Here is a 23,869-nt window from a genome sequence, read left to right as displayed (position 1 = left end):
ACATGGAGTAAGCAGGGTGCACAGCTTAGAAAATAAAGATCAACAAAGAAAGGTGACTGCCTTTCTTCAGGTTAGTTTGATCATATAATCAAACTGTAACATAATTTTGTCATACATGCCATTTTACAGGATGCATGTAATAACAAGTTATGAGAAATTCGTACTCAAAATGTTACTGGCTGTTTATAGACACTTTAGCCAGTTCATACACGGAGACCTAGACATCCTCATATATACATCACCTATTTGTTGATTGTCTTAGTCTCCCTTTTCTTCTGTGTTGCCGAGGACTTCAGGAGGTCTCCCCTTGTCATGTCTGATCTTTATCAGCCTGGAAGGAACCCACAGCTTTTCTTCTCCTGTAGAACCATAGGCATAACCCCTTCCTCAGCGTAACACATTTCCCATTTTCCATTCTGACGTCAGAATATCCTTAATATAAGCAGGCTGGTTTAGTTCAGTAGTCTTATCCACAAGCCAATGTCTTTCAGCAGCTGTGCTGTTTTGTTTATCAGCATTTAAAAAATTTAAGGTTAATAAAGCACTATGTAGCCTATCTCTGGGAGTTTTTGTTGCCCCTTTTTGCCTGTTAAGCATCTCCTTTAGACTTCGATTAGATCTCTCCACAATCGCTTGTCCTGTAGGATTGTGTGACATACCTGTAACATGTTTTATATTATAATATTCAAAGAAGCGCTTAATCTTGTTAGAGATATATGCTGGACCATTGTCCGTTTTAATTTGTATGGGTATTCCCATTATAGCCATAACTTCTAACAAATGTGTAATTACAGAATCAGCCTTTTCTGACGCTAAGGCAGTTGCCCATTGAAATCCTGAATATGTATCTAGAGTATGGTGTATGTATTTCAACTTACCAAACTCTGTAAAATGGAGAACATCCATTTGCCAAATTTCATTTCTTTGGGTGCCCTTAGGGTTAGTTCCTGTAGGCAATGGAGTTTGATTATATAACGAGCAAGTAGGACATTGCCTCACAATCTCCTTGGCTTGTTGCCAAGTGATAGAGAATTCTTTCTTTAAGCCTTTGCTGTTAACATGGTGTTTTTTATGGAATTCTGAAGCCTCTAGTACACTTCCTATCAGTAGCAGGTCAATTTCTTTATTACCTTGCACCAGAGGGCCTGGCAGACCTGTATGGGATCTTATGTGTGTTATATATAGTGGGTAACTCCTATTTCTGATCTTTTGTTGTAGCTGAATAAATAGTGATGTCAATTCAGAATAATCCTGAATAAGTTCAGCAGTCTCTATGTGTAAAACAACACTTTCTGCATATTGAGAGTCAGTTATTATATTAAGAGGCTCTTGAAAATCTGACAACACCATGAGTATTGCATACAATTCAGATTTTTGAACTGACTCATAGGGACTCTCAGTCACCTTGCTTACATTTTCTGATTTATATCCTGCCTTTCCTGACTTACTGGCATCAGTGTAAAATGTAGGGGCTCCAGATATTGGAGTTCCCTTTATTATACGAGGGAGGATCCAGTTAGTTCGTTTTATGAACTGAAGTCGCTTGCTTTTAGGGTATCTGTTGTTAATCTCTCCTAAGAAGTTACTGCACGCTCTTTGCCAATGTTCATTTTGTACCCACAAAGAGGCAATTTCTGCATTAGTAAAAGGTACCACAATTTCAGCCGGATCCATTCCAACTAATTGTCGAAGTCTCAATTTTCCTTTAAGTATCAATTCAGAGACCTTCTCAATGTAGGTTTTCAGTTTCTTACTCTGTTTATGTGCTAAAAATATCCATTCTAAGATATAATCTTCCCTCTGCATGAGGATTCCTGTAGGGGAATGAGTAGAGGGTAAGATGACTAATATGCAGGCCATCTTTGGATCAATACGATCTAGATGTGTGTCCTCCAATTTCCTTTCTACCAAAGCTAGCTCTTTCTCAGCCTCAGCTGATAGTTTCCTTGGGCTATTGAAATCTTTATCGCCTTGTAACGTTTGAAATAAATTGCTCAACACTTGAGTGGTCAAGCCAATCACAGGCCTCAACCAGTTAATATCTCCCAGTAGTTTCTGAAAATCATTAAGTGTCCTTAATTGATTTTTTTTGATTTGCACCTTTTGTGGCCTAATCCTTTGTAGGCTTATTTTATACCCTAGATAATTAATAGAATTCCCTCTTTGTATTTTCTCAGGGGCGATTCGTAATCCCCAGCAAGGTAAGGTTTTTTTCACTTCATCAAACATTCTTTCCAGGATATTTATATCTGAATCAGACAATAAAATGTCATCCATGTAATGATAAATAATAGATTGGGGAAATTGTTTGCGAATCATCTCCAATGGCTGCTGTACAAAATATTGCCACAAGGTAGGGCTATTCAACATTCCTTGTGGCAGGATTTTCCATTGATATCTTTTTATGGGGCGACCTCTATTGAGGGTAGGCACTGAAAAGGCAAACCTTTCCTTATCGCCTTCATGTAGAGGAATAGTGAAAAAACAATCTTTTAAGTCAATCACTATAATAGGCCACTCCTTAGGCAACAAAGAAGGCAGTGGGATCCCAGGCTGTAGGGAACCCATCGGCTGAATAATCTTATTAATTGCTCTGAGATCTGTCAACACCCTCCATTTGCCAGACCTTTTTTTAATGACAAATACTGGAGAATTCCAAGGGCTGGTGGACTCCTCTATATGCTGAGCCTCCAGCTGCTCCTGGACTAGCTGTTCTAATGCCTGTAGTTTTTCTTTTGTCATAGACCACTGATCAATCCAGATGGGTTGGTCAGTCAGCCACCTTAGTGGCAAGGCTGTTGTTGTCTTAACAGCAGTGGCTCCATGGGGTAGCACTAAATTGTCAGCCTCTGCTGTATCTTGCTTATGGACAGCTTGGACAGTCTCTAACTGTCCTTGATAACATTCCCTGACTGATTTAAAGTTTTTATTAGGAGCCTGATGAATTTCAGGGCCAGACCCTGAAACTGAGGGCATATTAATTTGAGTTTTCCACTGCTATAGTAGATCTCTTCCCCATAAGTTAATGGCCATATCAGCCACGTATGGCCTTAATTTTCCTACCTGACCTTCTGGTCCTATACATTTAAGCCACCTGGTGCTTTGTTTTATTTGGGATAAAGTGCCAACACCTTGAAACTGCATATCCACTCCTTGAAGTGGTCAACTAGTGGGCCAAGATTTTGGAGAGATGATGGTAACATCTGCTCCAGTGTCAACCATTCCTTCAATTTCAATATTGTTTACCAGTATTTTTAGTTTTGGCCTTGGGTCCTCTATAGACGTTTGACAAAATATTCGTTTTTCGCTCCCTTTGAGGCTTTTGGAATTGTCCATAGGACTTCCCTCAGCCTCCTCTGGTCCCAGAACATCTATTTTTGAAGTCGTGCCGTTTAATTGTTCTGAGGAAGAGAACTCTCCCTGCCTGGCATTGGGGCCTGCGAGAGGCCCCCCTGGGAGTTTTTTGGCAGGATTCGGCCCCATCTGTCTGTTATTGCTCTACATTCCTTAGTCAAATGTCCACCTCTGCCACATCTTTGACGCATTCCAGGAGGCATAGTCCCCCTTTTGGTATTACTTTGGTTTTTCTTGCAGTAATATCTGAGATGACCCTGCTCACCACAATTAAAACATTTGAAATCTTGGGTCATCTCTAGCTGCCCAGTGGCAGCTTCTCCTATCACAGTTGTATCAGGAGAACAAGAGCCAACAATAGCTGTATATCTAATCCACTCATCTATTGGTGCAGACCTCGCCTTCAGTGGTCTGATTACTTCCCTGCATTCAGTATTTGCATTTTCAAAGGCTAAAGACTCAATTATCGCCTTTCTTGCTGCTGAAGCTGATACACTCCTTTCCACAGCTGAGGTAAGCCTTTGTAAAAAGTCAGGGAAGGTTTCTTTAGGACCTTGTATGACTTGAGTGAATGTTTCAAGTCTTTTCCCTGACTCTGCGACTTTGTCCCAGGCCTTTAAGGCTGACAGTCGACACCATACCATAGTTTCTTCATCATATACAGCCTGCACCTCTACTTCAGCAAAGCGGCCTTCACCAAGCAGTTGATCTGTGGAAATCTCTCTGCCCCTAGCTCTATTTTGTCGTGCTATCTCCCTCACTTCTTCTCTCCACCACGAAATCCATTGTAAATTTTCAGCAGGGTCTAGAATTGCTCTTACCATATCTTTCCAGTCTTGGGGGATTACTCTATTTTTAATAGCCCAAGAAATCAAGATTTGTTTTAACAAATGGTGAATGCATTCCAAAATTAGTTACGCTTTCCTTAAATTTCCTCAATTCTAACACATCCATGGGTTGCCATTCAAATTCTTCATAACCCTGTGGATGATCATCGTCTGGAGGCCTTTGTTGTACACTAACTGGATAGACTAAAGTTTGTTTCCTAATAACCTTAGGTTGGCTTTCCCTAATTTTATCTTCTGTCTCTACCTGAGTTTTTTCTTTAGTTGTAATTTTAAATTCCTCTCTTGAAGTCTGTACCCATGCTTCATATCTCTCCTTCTATCTTTCCCCCTGTTCCTTGAATTCCTGAATTCTCTGTTCAAGGCCTTGCTTCCACACTTTGAATTTTTCTTTATATTGTACTTCTAATAATCTGCTATCCGTTATCTTTTGATTGATTAATTTTAAAAAGTTATTCTCCAAGTCTTGCTTCCAAACATCATTACTTTCTCTCTGCTGTTCAGTATGACCTGTGAGCTGTTGTATGTTCTGTTCTAACATCCTGTTTCTAGTTCTGTCTACCACCTTCATTTTCATCTTTCTGTCTCTTATTCTGATCGGTAATTTCCTGTGTCTTCAATTCTAGTGTTCCTTCTAGGCTACATTGCCAAGACTTAATTTTCTCTTTCTGTTGTTCATGTTGTTCCATAATTACCTGGATCTTCTGCTCTAAGCCCTGCTTCCATAATCTTAGCTTCTCTTTATGTTGTAATTCTGATATTGCAGCCTCTGCCTTATTTTGATTTGCTAGTTTTAGTAAGTTATCCTCTAGACTTTGCTTCCAGATTCTATCTCTATCTCCCTGCTGTTCAATTTGATCTATGAGTTGTTGAATTCTTTTTTCTAGCGTCTCTTCTAGCTCCTGTTGCCAAGACTTAAGCTTATCTCTCTGTTGTTCAGAGTCATCTATAAATTTCAGAAATTTCTGTTCTAGCATTACTTATAACTTCTTTTCTAAGGCTAGAAATTTGCTATTTAGGGCCCCGTCTTTTGAGAAGATATAGTAAATCAGAAGAATGAATATTGCAATACCGGTAAATGATAGTGTCTATTTCCTCAAAATTCACAACTGTCAGACCATTCAAAATATCATTCCATAAGGCCCAAAAGATATTCATTGTGTTTCTCATCTTTAAGTATCAAAAGGTTATATATCTCTCTTACATCAAAGTAGTACCTGATCTGAAGCCCTTTATACCTTTTTCTCCCTCTGCCTCAGAACATGTGCAGTCCTCTCGATTCTTTGTTCCCAGGGAGGGGCCTCTCTGGGTTGTCTCTGGCTTTGCTTGGTCGTGTGGTGATCTCAGGAATCCTGTTCAATGTGCCGGCCAGAAAACTCCCTCACAGACAGTTGTGCTCTAGGTTCTCCTATCCCTTTCCTCGATTCTAGATGATGCCCTCGGCTGTAGCTCTCTGTCTGGGGTTTGGGGCAGGGAGCCTCTCTGCAGTTCTCTTTAGACCCCTCAGACCCAGTCAACTCCCATTCCACCAGTACTCCTGCCTAGATCTCTATCAGAGCCCTATTCTGGGGGTGAGAGGGAAGTAAATTTTTTTTTATTAACTTGAGTATTTCTTATTTACATTTCCAGTGTTATTCCCTTTCCCGGTTTCCAGGCAAACATCCCCCTAATCCCTCCCCCTCCCCTTCTGTATGGGTGTTCCCCTCCCCATCCTCCCCCCATTGCCGCCCTCCCCCCAACAATCACGTTTACTACGGGTTCAGTCTTAGCAGGAACAAGGGCTTCCCCTTCCACTGGTGATCTTACTAGAATATTCATTGCTACCTATGAGGTCAGAGTCCAGGGTCAGTCCATGTATAGTCTTTAGGTAGTGGCTTAGTCCCTGGAAGCTCTGGTTGCTTGGCATTGTTGTTCACAAGGGGTCTTGAGCTCCTTCAAGCTCTTCCAGTTCTTTCTCTGATTCCTTCAACGGGAGTCCCGTTCTCAGTTCAGTGGTTTGCTGCTGGCATTCGCCAATGTATTTGCTCTATTCTGGCTGTGTCTCTCAGGAGCGATCTACATCCGGCTCCTGTCAGCCTGCACTTCTTTGCTTCATCCATCTTGTCTAATTGGATGGCTGTATATGTATGGGCCACCTGTGGGGCAGGCTCTGAATGGGTGTTCCTTCTGTGTCTGTTTTAATCTTTGCCTCTCTATTCCCTGCCAAGGGTATTCTTGTTCCCCTTTTAAAGAAGGAGTGAAGCATACATATTTTGATCATCCGTCTTGAGTTTCATTTGTTCTAGGCATCTAGGGTAATTCAGGCATTTTTATCTCAGGTTAGTTGAGTTCTAATGGATAAGTTGGGCGCCATTTTGTTGCAGTTTGTTGCAGTTTCCTCTCCAACCCGAATCGGCCAGTACAAAGAAAACGCAACTCAATTAATATGAAAACAATCTAGCATCTAGATTGGGCAGATCCACCCTACACTGTCCTATTCCTAGCTCCCAAATCCCTCATCCCTTGCACCTTTTATTTGCCAGGTCTCCAGCTTCTCCTTCTCCCATGACAACTCTCTCCTTGCTCTTTCCTTTCTCCTCCCCTGACTCCTCCCCTCCTGACTCCTCCCCTCCTGACTCCACCCCTCCTGACTCCTCCCCTCTCCTGACTCCTCCCCTCTCGCTCCCGACTCCACCCTCTCCCCAAATCTCCAGCTCTTGCCTTTATTTTACAAATTCAGAGAGAACTCCAAGGCAAACCACAACAGTTAAAGTCCATCATTCTGTAACTAAGTCATTAGTGATGTTTCATGTAGATCAACCCAGTCAGCATTTTACCTTCTGTCCTTGCACCTATAGTAAATTGTTTGTTCCCTTTTGTGACCTTTGGCTCATTGTTTCACAGCCTCTCGGAACGGGCTCTGAGCTGTAGGTGCCTGCTCCTTACCTCAGCAGCAATTACCTCAGGATACTTGAACACTGACTGGCGGAGCTCACATTGCAGATTCAATTGTCCGAGAAGACTAAATAGCAGTCGTATTGCAAAAGCGCTTAATAATTGCTAATTAAGAATTTTAGGAATTCTTACTCATCAAGAATTAAGACATCATCTATCAGCGTGTCTGTCTATACAGCGTGTCTGTCTACACAGCATCACTACAAGGCAGTACATCTCTATTTCTGCAGAAATCTGCTCAAAAGCGTGGCTAATACTGAGTGGATGTTATATCTATCTATTTAACCATAGCAGGAAAAGCATAGCAGGAATCTTTCCTAAAATGTAATCTTCTTGGCCTTGCCTAGAGAAGCAAGTCCATCATTAACTTCATAGTCCACGACAGAACCATCTCAGGAAGATCACCTGCTAGCTGTTAACTTCTCCTTGATGGCTCCTGACAAACCACCATCCTCCTGGTGCCTAATTTGTGACTTGCAAAGGCACTGGGCTCCTGGTGCCTCTCTAGCCCCATCCACGCGGCCTACACAAAGGTCAGATTAGAGCAAAGGAAAAGGCGTGGTGAAGTGGCCCTGACTCGGGGCCTTGTAGGGTAGGCTTCTCAGCCCCTCTAAATCCTTAAGACTTCCTGATTATTTCCATAATTACAGGATTATTAACACAAGAGTGATGCAAGTGGAGATGAAGTGACTTCAAATGGCACTGTCCCCTCCCTCTGGACCTGTGTGTCTTCCAGAAGCAGATGCACACGTTTCCTCTTGTGTAACAGTGTAGTTATAACCTGAGAGAAAATGTGTACGAAGAAGTAATGCCTACCTTGGAAAACAGAGTTGTGGATTCTGGGATATTTCCCAGTGTAGATTGTGTCAGAGCCCATGTAGTGATCTCTTTGGGAGTGTTATCAGTGAACATTACTGTGGAGGTCTCTGTGAGGTTCTCCAGGTCCACATTATGGTCCATTATGGTTGACGGGGATAAGCTGGGCAGAATGTGTTCTGCTGGTTGTGTGGTCTCTTAACACCACTGTCTCTAGCACTTGTACCCTCATGTATTGCTTGTAACCCCAATCAAGAACCTTGCAGGCAGGCATACAAAGGCTCATAGTCAAGAGCACAGATTCTGGGACTTGGGCAAGTGGCAAAAGTACACTGGTTTATTAGAGGAACTGGGCAAACCCTTATAATCACGTCCCAGCGTTTCATTGGATCTCGGGCAGCTGGATATGACACTGTTTCCTCAGTGGATCGCTCCATCATCTGATCCAGCATCATCAGCCTCTACCTGAGCTGGCAGATTCTAGGTTGGCTAAGGGAGGAAGTATCAGAGGCACATATGCCAGCATTGCAACTGGGCCTGCTTGGATAAGTTCCTCCTCCACTCAAGAACCCTGGGACCCACTCTGAGAATTTCCTGTACCCAAATGTGACTCCTGAGCTCCTGAGGTACCATATAGTGCCTTCCTCAGGGCCCTGGCCTCACTGTGGCCTCTGAGACATGCTGAGGCTGCTGCCAGTGATACACTGCTGGCTCAGAAGTGGACTGTTGGTCCCATATCCACACATAGGAGCTGCTTGGTCTCACCCAAGGACCTCGGGAACATGTGTTGGCACTGGGCCCGCGGCTGAGTCCTGTACATTGTGTGGCACCACTGGGAACAGGGTTTTCTATCAGGAAATAAACGCTTCCGTGGGAGCTGTGCCCTGGTTGCTCTCTTCAGGGACCAGAGCAGGGCTCACTGGAGATTGGCTATTCTCCTATTCAGTTACCCCCATGTGTTTACAAAGACTGAGGTAAGGAAACCTGGGCAAGTAGCTGAGGGGGTCCTAACAGAGACACTTCTTTGCCTGCGCAGAGGTCCAGAGAGCACCTGTGCTTTGGCAAAGTCCCTTCTGCTGTGTGGGCAAGTTGTGTGAGAAGGCCCCTTCTTCTGGTCTCCTGGAAAGACAAAGGCTGGGGGCCTAGCATGGCGAGCTGTGAGGTCACAGTGCATCCCCAGCACCCTTCTCAGGTGTCCTTTCCTTGGGACTAATGCTGGCAAAGTGTGTGTGTGTGTGTGTGTGTGTGTGTGTGTGTGTGTGTGTGTGTGTCCGGAGTCCTCCGGGCTGTGAGTGACACAGAGAATATCTAGCTTGGCTTTTCCCCCATCTCAGTGTCTAGAATTCAGGAAGCCAGAACATGCGGATGATCAGATGTGCTGTTAGACAATCTTCTGGGACTGCTTTCTGGGTTGGCATCCAGACACTGGAAAGATAAAGGGCTCCTCCAGCTTGCGGTGGAGCGCCAGCGGACGGGTCCCTGAGAGTCCATAGTCTGTACTGGAAGCACAGGGGCTGAACCTACATGCACGGAACCTTTCAGGTCATCCTCCTGCTGCATGACCCCCTGCCTGGGCCCCGAACATTTTATTTTCTACCTCCCTCCGTAGGCTCAATTAATGCATGAAGTCATTCAAATGTCACTGAACCGACCCTGTGGAGAGCTGTCTTCTCCAGAAGAAGATGGAGATGTTCCCTGTGGTCAAGCCCTGCAGACACAACCTCCAGAGTAATGATGCACAAGAGGAACTAATGCCTACCTTGGGAAGCAGTCAATTAGCACTCGGACACCATGGTTTTGTTTTATTTTTTTGTTTTTGTTTTTGAAAAAACTAGTTTTTCGTGGGGAAATTTCCTATCCCGATAGGTGTAGAAAAGCTTTTGCTTTTCTAGACAGCTCACTTCTGCACAGGCAGTGCCAGGGAGAGTAGACCGGGGTGCCTGGGAAACATGGTGGCTGTAACCTGTGCTGACAGGCTTGAGTTCTGATCACAGACTCTCTGAGCAGCTGGGCCTGGCAGGTGTAGTCCATCCATTTGTCTGTGGAAGGTTGGCTGTGTACCTTGGGAGTGTTTCCTTGTGTTTCGTGTCTTTCTGCAGTGGCAGTCCTGTGGAGGCAGACATGCCTGCCCATAGGAGCCTGGGGTGGGTCTTTGTGCAAACTTTTCTTTGAGGCTGTCCTGGCATGGCCAACCCCCACTTTCTCCTGTAGAATAGGCCTGACCGAGATCGTGAAGTCCTGAGCCTCAGCTACCTGTGGGGGCAGAAACACCCTGCTCATGACTGAGCCTTGACTTAGGGAAGTGACTGATGAGGCCTTGTGTTTGTGCAGGAAGTTCTCCTGCACTTTACTTTTACTTGACATAATGTGTGTCATAAAACTTTTTATCCTGTCCCCAAATGTTTTTTCTGGTAGAGGGGAGGAATTGTTTTCACGAGTATCTGACCAGCAGGCTTGGGCAGGTCTCGTCTTTGAAAGGTGTCTATCTTGCCTGGGGCCCCTAAAGCCCTCTTTGTATTTAGTTACATCATAGATATGGCTAGTCCATGGTTCTTCAGATTTAATATTCTTGGGCACATTCCCTCCTCTTGAAAAGTAAGGGTACATGTCCCTGGAGGATGTTTTGCTGGTAGTGGACCTAGTCCTGAAGCCTGACTGTGAGGCCTGAGAGGCTAGGAGATCTGCCTCCAGCAGGACCTCTGGGCCACAGTCTTGAAAGATCATGCCAGTGGTACAGTCCTGCAGGAAGACAGCAGTAACAGAATCTTCTGGCTCCTTGGAAATGGCTCTGGAAGGGGACTGTTTTTCATTGACTTTCAGGGATTCTATACCTTTCAGATGTTCTTTACTCTGAGTGGGTGACACTTCCCTGGCTTCTGCATTGAGAGCCCAGTCACAGGACCCCTCCTCCTCCAGCTCCCTTTTATCTCTGCTAGTTGTTGGGCAGGCGTCTACAATGGTCCCCTGAACTGACAGCCCATGGGAGAGGTCTAAATCTGCACCCTCACTCTCCTGTGAGGCATGGTCACTCTTGAGTAGGTTTGGACCTGGCACTGGGTTGTCATTCCGAGGTCCTAGAACTGTGTCGCTGTGCCGGTCTCTGACTACAAGGCTGCGTGTCCTGTACAAGGAAGCCACTCTGCTCTTCTGGACATTTGAAGGGGCCTCAGAGGGGCATAATTTGTCAGTAGGACGAGTTCCACTTGGAAATTCAAGGTTGAGGGCAGAGGGAGGGGTTTGACTCTGGAAAACTGTTTTTCTTTTCAGATCTCCTTCTGAACCTTTCTGAAAAGGGTCTCCCAGGACAGCAGCAATTTTTGTAACAGAGTCATCCCTAGATTTCAAAGATGTCTGAGAGGGACTTGGGGGTTGTGGAAGTGACAAAGCTACAGCCTTGTTCACCTTGAAGAGTTGTAGGGCCCTGAGGCCTCTGAGGGGCAAGATCCATCTGTGCCTCACCAGGTGTCTTGAAAGATGAGTTTCCAGCACCTGCTGGACGTCAGGATCTAGCAAGGGAAGCCGAGGAGAAGTATCTTTGAAGGTGGACCCATCATTCAACGACTTCTGCTTCTCCGTTTTGATATTTGTTTCTGGTTTTTCAATTTCTGAGTTGTCCAAATGGGTCTCTGAGTTTTCACGACGGACCACCATGTGGTCCCCCGGAATTCCAGGGCAAGTGCCCACAGGCACCTTACTGTCATTGTCATGGCTGTGCTCACTGAAGTGGTTCCTCAGTGTGTCTTGTAGCTGCTGCTCTCCTGGTCCTCCTGGCTGGGGACCTGCTGAGTTGCTTCTTGGCTGTCTCACAGAGTTCTCCACCTCTGTCACAGCGATCGAGTCTAGAACTGTGCCCAGTGATCCCTCTGTGATCCCATCAGTATCTCTCAGAGGTCTTCCTGGACCGTTTGTCAGATCGCAGCATGGGTCCTTCCCTGTCTGGAGTATCTCTGGACCTTTTGCTGAGACCCTCTGTGCATGCGGGCTGCTTTTTCCTGCCAGTGCTGAGGAACATGAAGTCCCTCGATTATCTTCTGCATGACCCATCCCTGGGAGTTTGTCCTCAGACTTCATGAGATAAGTAGATAGCTGGATCTTTTGGTCCTCATGTTTCCAGAACCTGGTTTTTAAGTGTTGCTCTAGGTGCTCTTTGAGCTGGGGGTCAGTGAAATCCTTCAGGAGGTGGAGAACAGAGTCTTGTCCCTGGGAAGCTAAACTGGTGGAAATGAGTTGATGAGAGACTTCCTGTGACATTTTCACTACACTAGGTAAATCGCTCCTACTTTCTTGGTTCTTCTTCAAAAGGTGCTGATCTAGGTGTTGAACAGCAACTGGGAAAATAAGTTGGGATTTTGAATCTATCGGGCAGGAAGCCCTGGAATCCCTAGTTGGAGGTGGATCGGGTTGTAGGCTTGGGAGGGAGGTTGGCTCAGGGGCCAGGGTTTTGACTCCAGACCCTGGTGGAGAACGGGGGCACGGCACGTTTGTAGTCAAAGGATTGGAAGGGACCAAGTGTTGAAGCAAGGGCTTTGGAGAGAAGAGCAGTGGAGCTGCATTCCTCTCAGCTTGTCTTAAGTTGTAAGGAGAGAGTTCATTGAAAAAGATGGCAGGGGAGTCGAGTGGTGAGCCCACCATGCTGACAGTAGCCATAAGGGACTCACTGTGAAGAAAGGGGAGGCCCCAGTAAAGCTGCCTGCAGTCCTTCTGAGACTTGTTCCATAAGACCCTGGGGGAAAAGAGCTGATGGAGACCTGAGAGCTGCTCTGACTTGCAGGTGATGGCCTGCTCGCTGCTCCAGGACTGCAGCATATCACCCACACAGCTCAAGGCGTGGTCAATGCTCTCCCTTCCTTGCTCTTTCCAGAGCTTCAGTTCTACCCTCTTGCTAATCTGCAGCTCCAGGATCTTCTGCACATCAGGCTTGATGAACGGGGGTTCTCCAGCCTCTAGCTGCCTGTATCCAGGGTCTGTCCACAATGAGGCCTCTTGGAAGCTGAAATGGAGATCCTCTTGCAGGGTCTCATCCTGTGACCACTTAGAATGACACCAGGTCCTGGCAGCCGCCTTGTACCAGGAAGAGCTTGAAGGAGACATGTTTGAGTGCTCAAGGCCTGGGGGGCTTGCCATGGGACAAGGCAAAGCTGGAGGAGATGTGCTTCGTGAGGTCACTAGTTGTGTTTTCCACTCACATCGAGGAGGATGAGGAGGAGGAGGAGGAGGAGGAGAAGAAGGAAGAGGAAGAGGAAGAGGAAGAGAGAGAGGAGGAGGAGTTGGAGGAGGAGGAAGAGGAAGAGAAGGAGGAAGAGGAGGAGGAGAAAGAGGAAGAGAGGGAGGAAGGGAAAGAGGAGGAGGAAGAGAGGGAGGAAGGGAAAGAGGAGGAGGAGGAAGAGAGGGAGGAAGGGAAAGAGGAGGAGGAGGAGGAAGAGAGAGCAGAGGAAAAGGAGGAGGAGGAAGAGGAGGAGAAGGAGGAGGAGTCATGCTTTGGTCTGTCTCGGATGGAGAGCAGAACACTGGATCTTGAGGACAGGATGGGGAGGTTGGTCCACATGGTCGTGGTAAAGGATGCATTTTTGGCATTGTCGTCACTGGTGGGGTAGAATCACATGTAAGTGTTTGTGATTCCTTACAAGTAAGGGAATTTAGCAGGGTAGGTGACAAAGTTGAATCTTTGTGCAGCAAGTGTTCCTTGACCAGAGGGAAGGAGGCCACTAGAGGCAAGTTGGCCATAGACTGCTCTGTGGAATGCCTAGGTGGCTGGTGGTCTTCGGCAGCTTCTGGTCTGGATCCTTGAGCCGAGGCATCTCTTCTTAAGAGCTGGCAAAAGCTGATGATGTCAGTAAGCAGGCTGCAGGAGACAGGACATAAGGTTGCAGCTTGGAGCATTCAGCACCAGGAGGTGGACAAGCTGAGCAGGAAAGGCCACCTGCAGCCACAGCTCCACACTGGAATTAAACAGTAGCGCTGTGCACGCACCCCACCTTCCCAGAGGGCCCCTGGTCCCATGGTCAGCCCTTGCCCTTTGTCCCGAGTGATCTCCTCACAGGCATGGGCGTGAGGAGCCAGGAAGCACTGGAGACTTCTCACCTCTGCAGGAGCAAAAGCAGGCCCCTGTCATCCTTCCCTCTCTTCCTGCTGTAGCCTCTGTAAGCTAGAAATACAGATGGGGTGATTGTGGGTAAAGGAGGGAACTGAGAGCCTATGGGAGCCTGAATGCAATGTCCCTTCTGTGGAAATGATCAACTAAACAGGAGCTCAAGCTTCCCTGAACAAGGCCACAGGCCCCAAAGCAATAAGTGCTGGGCACATGTGGGATAGGACCTGACCATAGACCGGAGGCTTCCATTTCCACCGAGCTCCATGGACTTCATGATGTCCCTGTGGAGAGGAGGGAGGTCCAGTGTAGTGGAAGAGGAAAGTGTCTTAGAGAAGTGAAGTAACCCATTTGCCTGCAGACGCATGCAGCATGTTTCTGGTCCGACCCACACCACCCTCCTGACCGCAGCCAACCATGGTCATCCCTGGCTTTATTCTGAGCACAGCACCTCGGCAATGTCTTCACTTCTGATTCCTTCCATGCAGCCACAGCCGCATGGTCTGCAACTCATTTGGTGTCATCCCTTGGGGACAGGGTAGATGAAGTCACCTGTCCAGGGGAAGGAAGGAGCCTACCTTTCAAGGTCCTGATTTTCTTCCTGGCCTTGTTGTGGTCCCTCTTCACCACCTAATAGACAGAGATAACAGACACCACCTGCGGCCCCATTCACACCCCTGTGATGAGAGGTAAGTCTGTATTCTTTTCCCTTGAAAATCTCAAGTGTGGACGGTCTCCGTGAGACCCACCACGGATGTCATTGGTCAGTGTTCTTTCACCTCAGTAAGCTGAAGCTCAGCTCCGAACTGCCTTGTCATTTCCTGAGGCCAGATGTGACTCAAGTCCTGATCCTATGTCCAGGAGTGCATCACCCTCTTCACATGAGCTCAGCTGACCAAGACAATGTTGTGTGAGCATTAATGTGAGGAGGGGGACAGAGGAACCAGTGTTCAGAACGTTTTTTAGTGGAGCCTATCCATCCCAGGTCCACAGTTCCGTGACCACTGAGACATAGTGCTTCTTTCTGCTCTAGGAGGTCTGAGAGCAGATATCACGCAGCCCTCTCTCCCCGTCCTACCCGTGAGTTCTCATGCGGATGTGGTTCCCGTCTGCTGAGATGCCCTGTCCGCCACCTCCCTATTGGATTTGGAAAGTGTTTCCCTAATAGAGAAGGCTGTGTTGTGTGGATGGAAGGCAGTCTTACCCTTTTGGTGGTGGTGGAGGCGCCCTCTGCAGGTGAGGGTGAGGTGAGTGGGAAGAAATGTATCCACAGGTGGAAGAGGCCCAGTCCACAGGCGAAGGCCAGGATCATGTCCATTGCCCACGTCGTGAAGCTGAGGCTGATCCATTCGGTTGGAGGAAACGGAAGTGAAGGTACTTCCATGGCACCGTCGTGCCCTACAAGTGCCTGGCACTCCGTGAAGGTAGTGCGTGGCCTTGTACTGGATGCCTGAGCGAATGTTTTAATTTGTCATTCCTTCAGGCTGCATCAGGGAGAGAAGGTTCTCTGACTGAATCACACTGTTGCCCTCAGGCAACTGAACTCTGATGGTTCGCTCTGGGTGTTAGCAGCTGCTCCCAGGCCTACATCACAGAGCTCCTGCTTACCTGTCACAAAGGGCCCCTGAGATTGGGGGAGGGGTAATGGGAAGAGGGGACCACCAATCTCCCTATTCTCCATCTCTCTTCCTTGTCCTCCATCTATCAGCCTCCACAAGTCTTCTGTCCTCCACAGCTTTTCATAGCTCTGTTTCCACCTGCATACCCTGTCAAAGACAGTCTTGCCCACTTTCTGTTTCTCTCTATCCACCGAGAGAGGCCTGCTCACCTTCTGTCCCCACCCCCTCATTCCAAGGGAAGGGCTTGTCCACATTCTGTGGGCTTTTGAAACCACAAAAACACCCCCAGTGACACACCTCCTAATCCTTCCCAAACTGTTCCACCAACTGGGAAGTAAACATTCAGACAGATGAGCCTTTGGGAGTTCATTCAAACCCCCACATTCCCCTTTGTCCCTCCATAGGCTTACAGCTCTATCATAAAATGCCCTCATGTTGTGGAAATTATTTAAATCCTGGCCTTTGTTTCTACCCCTCCTTTGGTATGTGAATTCCCGGGAGAAATAGACAATGTTCATATTTATAATAAGCATTAACATAAGAGCTGGGTAGATGAGGTCTGCCCTCCATGCTGTTTGAATCTACTTTCCTATCGATATTATTACTATTTACTATATTTCATCTGGGCTGCTCTTAACTCCAATTGACCAGCCCTCAGAGCCACATTCATATAGGTCACCTCACTCATGGCGGCTCCTCCCTCTGAGTTCTCCACTCCTCTTCCCTTCTGTTCGTTCTTGGAGCCCAGGCCTGTGAAACCTAAACTGTTAGCACCTTTATATCCCCATCAGAAGTAGTGTGGGGGCAGGGCCACTCAGCATCTTAGGTCTTTCCTGCAGATGCCATCTCTTGTGACAGCAAGGAGGGGCTCAAATTAGCATTAGAATACAGGCATCATTAGGCTAGCCTGAATGCTTGAATTACAGTAGATGCACAGAACACTTGAAACTCAAGAGGGATGACCAAAATGCAAAGGCTTCACTCCTTCTTTAAAAGGGGAGCAAGAATACCCTTGGGTGGGAATAGGGAGGCAAAGTTCAGGACACAGGCAGAAGGAACACCCATTCAGAGCCTGCCCCACATGTGGCCCATACATATACAGCCACCAAACTAGATAAGATGGATGAAGCAAAGAAGTGCAGGCCAACAGGAACCGGATGTAGATCTCTCCTAGAGACACAGCCAGAATACAGCAAATACATAGGGGAATGCCATCATTAAACCACTGAACTGAGAATGGGACCCCCGTTGAAGGAATCTTAGAAAGGATTGAAATAGCTTGAAGTGGCTCGAGACCCCATATAAACAACAATGCCAACCAAGCAGAGCTTCCAGGGACTTAGCCACTACCCAAAGACTATACATGGACTGACCCTGGACTCTGACCTCATAGGTAGCAATGAATAGCCCAGTAAGAGCACCAGTGGAAGGGGAAGCCCTTGGTCCTGCCAAGACTGAACACCCAGTGAACATGATTGTTGGGGGGAGGGCGATAATGGAGGGAGGATTGGGAGGGGAATACCCATAGAGAAAGGGAGGGTGAGGAGGGGTTAGGGGGATGTTGGCCTGGAAGCCGGGAAAGGGAATAACAATCAAAATGTAAATTAGAAATACCCAAGTTATTAAAGATGAAAAAAAAGGATTTAATGTAAACTTTACACCTGTATTAATACACAAAATACCAATGTAACAAAGTACAATTTTGCATCAAAGTTTAATGGTCTCTACCAATGTAAGATTATGGCTATAAAATATTTTTTGGTTTAAGTGTAGGTTTAATAATCTACCCCAATTATCTAATTTCTTACAATATTTCTGTGTCCTTATTTTTTCTTCTCCACCCCCTTCCCTTTAGGAAAGAAGGAAGTATGTAGGAGAGGAAAGGGAAGAGAGAATTGCCTGAGGCCAGGCTCCCTGTTTCATTTTCTCCACTTTCAATCATCCTCTAAAATGACAGCATATCTATAACTCATAAAATGACCAGAACCATTTACCCCCAGCTTAAGGGCCTGAGATGATGGTCTTCTGATAATTGCAAAAAAAATCCTTTTTAGGATCCAAGAACTTTAAAAATTGGTTAATCTTACGAAAGCTAACTGTAGCTGGATTTGTTGTCCAATCTCTGTATTTTGAGAATGTTTAGGTTTTAATTAAAGACCTGACTGGACCAGTCTAAAGGATGGACCAAGGATATCTGGGATTAGCATTCCTTCCTGAAATCGTTGTAGACGCAATTCTCTGGAAACAGCATCAGTTTGGGGCAGGATCAGTCAGGGAGCTGGAACGGCAGGTCTCAGTACCTCAGCATCTCTGAAGGTAAATCCTGTCAAGGTTGCCCTCCTGGTCTTCTATGCTTTATTCTATAAACCTTACAAGCAACACATAGAGCCAGGTGGGAGATTCACCGGAAGATGTGATGAGACGGACACATGGCGCTTGAGCACAGGTAAGCAGCCACGTGACAGAATGTAGGTGTCTTAGGGTTTTAATGCTGTGAACAGACACTATGACCAATGTAAGTTTTATAAAGGACGACATTTAATTGGGGCTGGCTTACAGGTTCAGAGGTCGGTCCATTATTATCATAGCCAGAGCATGGCAGCATCACAGCATCCAGGCAGGCATGGTGTAGCATTTTGGGGTTCGAGGAGACTTTTCGTTTGGTGAGGTATTTGCCTAGTGTGCATGAAGCTTTCGGTTCCATCCCCGGTACGACCTAAAGTCAGGTCAGGTGCTGCACATGTGGGTTCCCAGGAAGCAGGAAGATCAGAAGTGTAAGATCACCCTCTGCGTCACAGCCTTGGCTATATGAAACCCGGACTAAATCAAACAATCTTCCACATTTTAACCTTGTTGCAAGAGATAGAGGGCTGGGGAACACAGAGCTGCACTGCCTCCTCTTGGCAGCAGGGGGAAACCCACAGCAAGGAAGACTCCAAACCCACAACGGGTGCCCTCCCCCACAGCCTGGACTCCATTCTGAGACTGTAATTCTACATCTGGTGGTACTGTCAAGTACCATCTCATTTTCTCCGGTAGTAAAAGAAACAGTGATAAGAAACACAGGAATCACCGTGTGCTGGGAATTATTTGTTAGACGCCATCCTGTGAGCTTATTGTAGCATGTGCTTAGCTGGGCTCGTAAAACCTAGTCTATTGACGACATCAGAAAGTTGCCAACCCTTACCCACGTCACATTATTCACACCAGATGTTGGTGACTTGTTTTAACTAGTCCTGTTCCCAGCACAACAGTGCGCCCAGCAGCACGTGGCTGTGCTTGGGCGAATTTGCTCCTCCCACCCAACCCCAAACCCTGTCTGTCTGTCTCACCCCACCTACCACCCTCCTACCCCCGCTTCCTGTTTCTCTGTCTCTCTCTCTACCCCACTTCTCAAGTCTTTAGAACCTTCTGCGGGAGAGTTCTTACTGGAATATTCCTGATATACAAACTCTTCCACCGAAATGTAACCCATGGCCCCACAGTTATAAACATGCCTGTGTCCTACCACATCTTGGCTCTGGTCACGTGCCTTCTCCGGCTGCCTCTGTGTCAGCGCTGTAACGCCCTCATCAGCTTCCTCACTGAATTGTCTCTGGATGCAACTGACTTTTCTCCACATAGTGAGCTTGAGGTTCATGGGGCTTTTCAGCAATTGTTCTTTTTTTTTTTTTTTCCTAAGTCAGCTTCTTTCACACAGAGCAGTTTGTGTCATGTGCAACCGGACGCAAGTCAACTGCTGAAGGAAGCCAAGAAATGTTGCAGGAAGACAGTCCAGGAGCCGCTGTGCTTCGATGGAGTGTTCATACCGTGTGGGTCTCCTTCAGCAAAGAATGCACGCAGAGTTCTATAAACCACATTGAGCGCCAGGGTGTCTCTACACTGTGCGCCCTCTTTTGCTCTCTTTTCCTGTGATAAACACCAGGACGAAATGCAACTCCGGAAGGAGAGGGTTTCTTTGGCTTACAGGTTACAGACCATCACTAAGGGGAGTCAGGGCTAGAGTGTAAGCAGGAACCCGGAGGCAGGGACTGAAACAGAGACTGGAGGAACACCGCTTACTGGCTCCAGCTCCACAATTTGCTCAGCCTGCTTTCTTATACAACCCAGAACCAACTCCCTGGAGTAGCACGGCCCACAGTGAATGCCCGCAGACCCATCAGATGGAGGTGATTCTTCAATTGAGGTTCTTTCTTCCCAGGTGACCCTATTTTATATCAAGTCGGCAGAAGCTAAGCCACACACTGGGCTTCTGGGAGTGAGGAGAAACTGTGTGGCTGTGACGGTACTGTGAACTAGCTGGACTCAGCAAGTAGCAGCCATCACATACCTTCTGAAGACCTTCAGGTTGCAATACGGGGCCCGATTCCCTGTAGCTGCTGTGTGTCCTGGGCGAGGTCCAGGTAGGTTTGGTTTGCTGTTTAGGGCAAGCCTCCAGGTCATACAGCCAGTGAGGAGCATGTGGACGTTGGCTCCCAACCTGTTATTCAGCCCCTTAAATAGGATCTCCTACTCAGCCAAAACATAAGATATACCCTTATGTGGCCTAATAACCTGTGGCCTTTGCATTTGAGGATGCTGTGTCCTCTTGGGCTGAAGGGAACAGCACACAGGAGACCAGGAGTAACTGAAGTGAGCAGATGCCATGTTTACCCTTCGAATAGCATCTGCCCTGGCCTCTGGAAGCTCCTCCCCCTTGCTGCACTGGCTGGCTTCCAGTGCTATGGGACAGAGGCCGTGTTGTCTGGCCTGAGAAACTGCACACACTGCTTTAGCTCTCCCACATGAATTAACACCCGATCAGCGTGAGCTCTGACCAGGATGATTATGAAACACATTCTCAAATCATTATTAGATCAGAAACCTTTTGCTTACTTCCGATGTAAGTTTTATTCAGGCGAAGGAGGTGGAAGAGTAACTAACCCTACCGTTTAATTAACCCTAAAGGCCGCTCATTAGACACTTGGATTCAGGCGCAGGGCTCCCTTCTTGCTGTTGCAGTGTGTGTAGATCGCCCCCTAGTGGTCCTCAGGGTGCGCATTCAGAGGTGCAAGTTTCCAGAGACCTGCCAATGATCTAGCTCATATTGACTCGTTTCTGACTGAAAATTGGTGCCTTTCATCTGTGCTGATGGATTTTCTTTGCAGTTTGTCCCTGATTTTCCTTTATGAAACAATTTTGTCCAGAGGCAGAAGAAAATCACCACTAAAAGGACCCAGGGTAGGGCATAAAATAGGCTAATACTTTATATAACCATAGCCAAGCTGGTATTTAGTTCTTTCTCTTGAACCTATAATCATGTCATAACGGGGATTTCATTAGAAATACACATGAATCTCACAATTTAAACCGTTTTAAAGTTACATTTATTAATTTATTTGGGGGGGAGGGGGGCTGTCTGTGCCACAGTGCACATGTGGAAGTCAGAGGACAACTTGGGGAGTCTGTTCTCTCCTGCCACCCTGTGAGTCCCAGGGACTGAACTCGGGTCATCAGACTTGGTGGCAAGCACCTGTCTCCACTGAGCCATCTCACCTGTCCCTATATTTTAAGCACTTTTAGTGTGGTGACAACAGGCACATTCATAACCCCACCCCCACAGGCCTTTCACTGACCCTGACAGGAGTCCCTGGCCCCCTCACCTTTCCCTCAAACTCTCTGCAGGTCCTGTTGCACTCTCTGACCCCTAGACACTGTCTATTCTAAAGCGGAGTGCAGTCTTGTGGGACCAAGTCCTAGGCCACACCATGTGCTGTGAGACGCTCTGAAATGCGTATCGAGATGGAGAGCTTTCAGTAGGTGTCGCCCAGAGAACTGGGTGCTGGTGGAGATGACCACTCCCATTTCCGGCATACAGGGGTTTTTGTACTGAGTGTTGAGCACTGGGGGTTTGGGAAAATGGCTAGCTTTTAAAATATACTCCTAGGATGATGGCCAGGATGATTATGAAACACATTCTCAAATCACTATTAGATCAGAAACCTTTTGTTTACTTCAGATGTAAGTTTTATTCAGGCAAAAGAGGAGGAAGAGTAACTAACCCTATAGGTTAATTAACCCTAAAGGCCGCTCACTAGACACTTGGATTCAGGCACAGGGCTCCCTCCCTTCGAAGTTCCTGGATTTAAGCAGCCAACAGATTTAAGTTTCCAGTGGAAACGCCATTTTCATTCCCACCAGCAATGTAAGGGTTCCTTTTCCCCTATATTCTCACCAGCGTTTGTTATTATCTGTCCTTTATGTAATTCCATTCCTAGTAGATTTGTGACCTCATCGTAAGTTTATTCTCTTCTTGTCTTTAAAGTGAGCATACCACACATTTATAAAAACAGTTAAGCTTTGTTTTTCTTTTCTGAGCGGGGATGCTTACCTGCATCTATGTATGTGCACCATGTGGCTGCAGTACATACCAAGATCAGAAGAGGGCGCTATATCCCCTATGAGCTGCTTGATGTGGATGCTGGGAACTGAACTGTGGTCCTCTGCACGAGCATAACACGTTCTTAACTGCTGAGCCAGCCCTCCAGCTCCATAAATCCTTTCTATGCAACATAATGCACTGTATAAACTAGGTACTTTTTTAGTTTTAGTTTTCTTCTTTTTACTAAATTCCCCCTTTAGTAAATAAAATCTCTCAATCTAAACTCAATTATAACTTTAATTTTTTTCAAATCCTATTTTTAATGGTGGTTCTTAAATGCTTTAGCCTTCCTTGTAGCCCACCACCTACCAGAGGTGGTAGACAAGAAAGAATATAGGAGAAGTGAACCTGTTTAGAAAGGATTTTTTGGAGTAGCTCCTGTCTATGTGGTCTGGAAATCAGCAGTTCAGTTCCCAGGTCAGCAGGCAGTGGCGGCTCCATCCACTTGCAGACACCTCACAGACACATCAGCAGTCCAGTTGGGGAGAGTCGGGTTAGCAACAGCAGTGACACGACCTAGCAGAGACAGCCAGGCCTCAGCCTCAGCTCAGGTCAGCAGGAGGGACCTGGAAGGGACACCAGGAGAAATTCTCAGCTGTGCCTCTCTCAAGGAAGCAAAGATCAGCAAAGACGTCGGACACTCAAGCACTGCACAGCTAGCTGTACCAGCAAGCCAAGCTCTGTCTCCATCACTCTGTGGAGTCCTATTTATATTCTCTGAACATCACGTGTCCCCCACTGACACATACCTTGCCCCAACACATGCATCTAATCAGCCCAAGTCCTTGGAAGTGGCAAGGACAAAGTGCAGGGCTCCACCAGAAGGGTTTTGGTGCATTTGTTTCTATGGTATCCCGACAAATGCAATGTAAGGCGGACCAATACACATGAGTCATTAGCAAAGAATCCTTCATCACGTGTCCTTTCGAGTGCTTGCTTTAGCAGAGCATCCTCTCTCCTGTCTGTGTCTGCTTCAGGGAAATGTTCCTTCACGAGTCTGCCTTAGCCTTGCACACCTGTGTCCATTTTAACAAAACATTCCTTCAAGTGTTTGCCCCAGCAAAACACCATCCAACTGACTTTCCAAAGAACCCTCAGGTTTTCACTTCACTCATTTGTTGCTGTTTTAATTGATATGAATAGAATTAAAATTCTTCTGATATTAAATCATACTTCAGAAGTCTTGTCTTTCAACTATGACTCCAAAAATTACTTTTTAGAAAAGATCTATGTGAATGGGTATATATATGCACCACTTGCATGCCAGGAACTGGATGCATGGATTAATCTGGAACTGGAGCTACGAGCTAGAGTTGTGAGCTGCGATTTTATTTACTTTGAATGAAAATAAAATATTCTTAAGGATACTCAACTTGCTTATCTCTCCTTACCCATGAAGAAACACACGATGGGTCACTAACCAGAGTCTGAAGAGATCTGTGCTGCATCACCAACCACTCAGGCTGACTTGTGGTCCATTCTGCACATCTCATCATAAGCGTCTCCAGTGGTCTGTGGCCAGAGCTGCAGTTTAGTAAGATGCTGGAGCTGGGAGAACTTAAAGGGAGCTGCAGAACCAAAAAGCTTAGTGTCATGGTGACAACTCACAATAGCTGCAGTTTTGGAGCTCTCTGCTAGATCTGCAGATGACCTTTCAGTCAGAGTCTTCTCTTTCAAGCAGTTGTGATTTCCTGGGTAACCTTGGGAACCTTTAAGTCTTGTAAGTTTTAGGAGCTTCCTGTGCCTCCTGAATTTGACTCAGATCCTGAGTCTTAAAGAACCTCTCTCCCGG

The 23,869-nt window shown here is 46.6% G+C and overlaps 2 protein-coding genes across 2 annotated transcripts; both read right to left on the bottom strand.

The window, feature by feature from the left end:
- Positions 1-9,730: 9,730 nt before the first annotated feature.
- On the bottom strand, positions 9,731-13,910 carry Spata31l2 (spermatogenesis-associated protein 31 like 2). Its single transcript, XM_087591643.1, has one exon. It carries the CDS (start codon positions 13,827-13,829, stop codon positions 9,804-9,806), a length of 4,026 nt encoding a protein of 1,341 aa, XP_087447769.1. The 5' UTR covers positions 13,830-13,910; the 3' UTR covers positions 9,731-9,803.
- On the bottom strand, positions 13,907-15,575 carry LOC147999989 (spermatogenesis-associated protein 31E1-like). Its single transcript, XM_087591644.1, has 3 exons — positions 15,242-15,575; positions 14,616-14,667; positions 13,907-14,094 (listed from the first exon to the last, which is right to left on the bottom strand). The coding sequence occupies exons 1-3, from the start codon at positions 15,419-15,421 to the stop codon at positions 14,027-14,029; spliced, it is 300 nt and encodes a 99-aa protein (XP_087447770.1). The 5' UTR covers positions 15,422-15,575; the 3' UTR covers positions 13,907-14,026.
- Positions 15,576-23,869: the final 8,294 nt, after the last annotated feature.

The sequence above is a fragment of the Rattus norvegicus genome, chromosome 17, assembly GCF_021556685.1.
Source record: "Rattus norvegicus strain SHRSP/BbbUtx chromosome 17, alternate assembly SHRSP_T2T, whole genome shotgun sequence".
Lineage (NCBI taxonomy): Eukaryota > Metazoa > Chordata > Mammalia > Rodentia > Muridae > Rattus > Rattus norvegicus.
Note: the sequence above shows the minus strand (reverse complement) of the source record. Positions and strands in the feature narration are given on the sequence as shown.

Bases quoted from the DNA above. Each gene is read 5' to 3' on its own strand.
- Spata31l2 (XM_087591643.1), bottom strand. From the start codon at position 13,829: ATGCTCCAAGCTGCAACCTTATGTCCTGTCTCCTGCAGCCTGCTTACT.
- LOC147999989 (XM_087591644.1), bottom strand. From the start codon at position 15,421: ATGGAAGTACCTTCACTTCCGTTTCCTCCAACCGAATGGATCAGCCTC. The intron at 14,668-15,241 runs GTAAGACTGCCT...TCTGTCTATTAG, and splicing joins CCTCCACCACCACCAAAAGG to GTGGTGAAGAGGGACCACAA. The intron at 14,095-14,615 runs GTAGGCTCCTTC...CTGTATTTCTAG, and splicing joins GAAAATCAGGACCTTGAAAG to CTTACAGAGGCTACAGCAGG.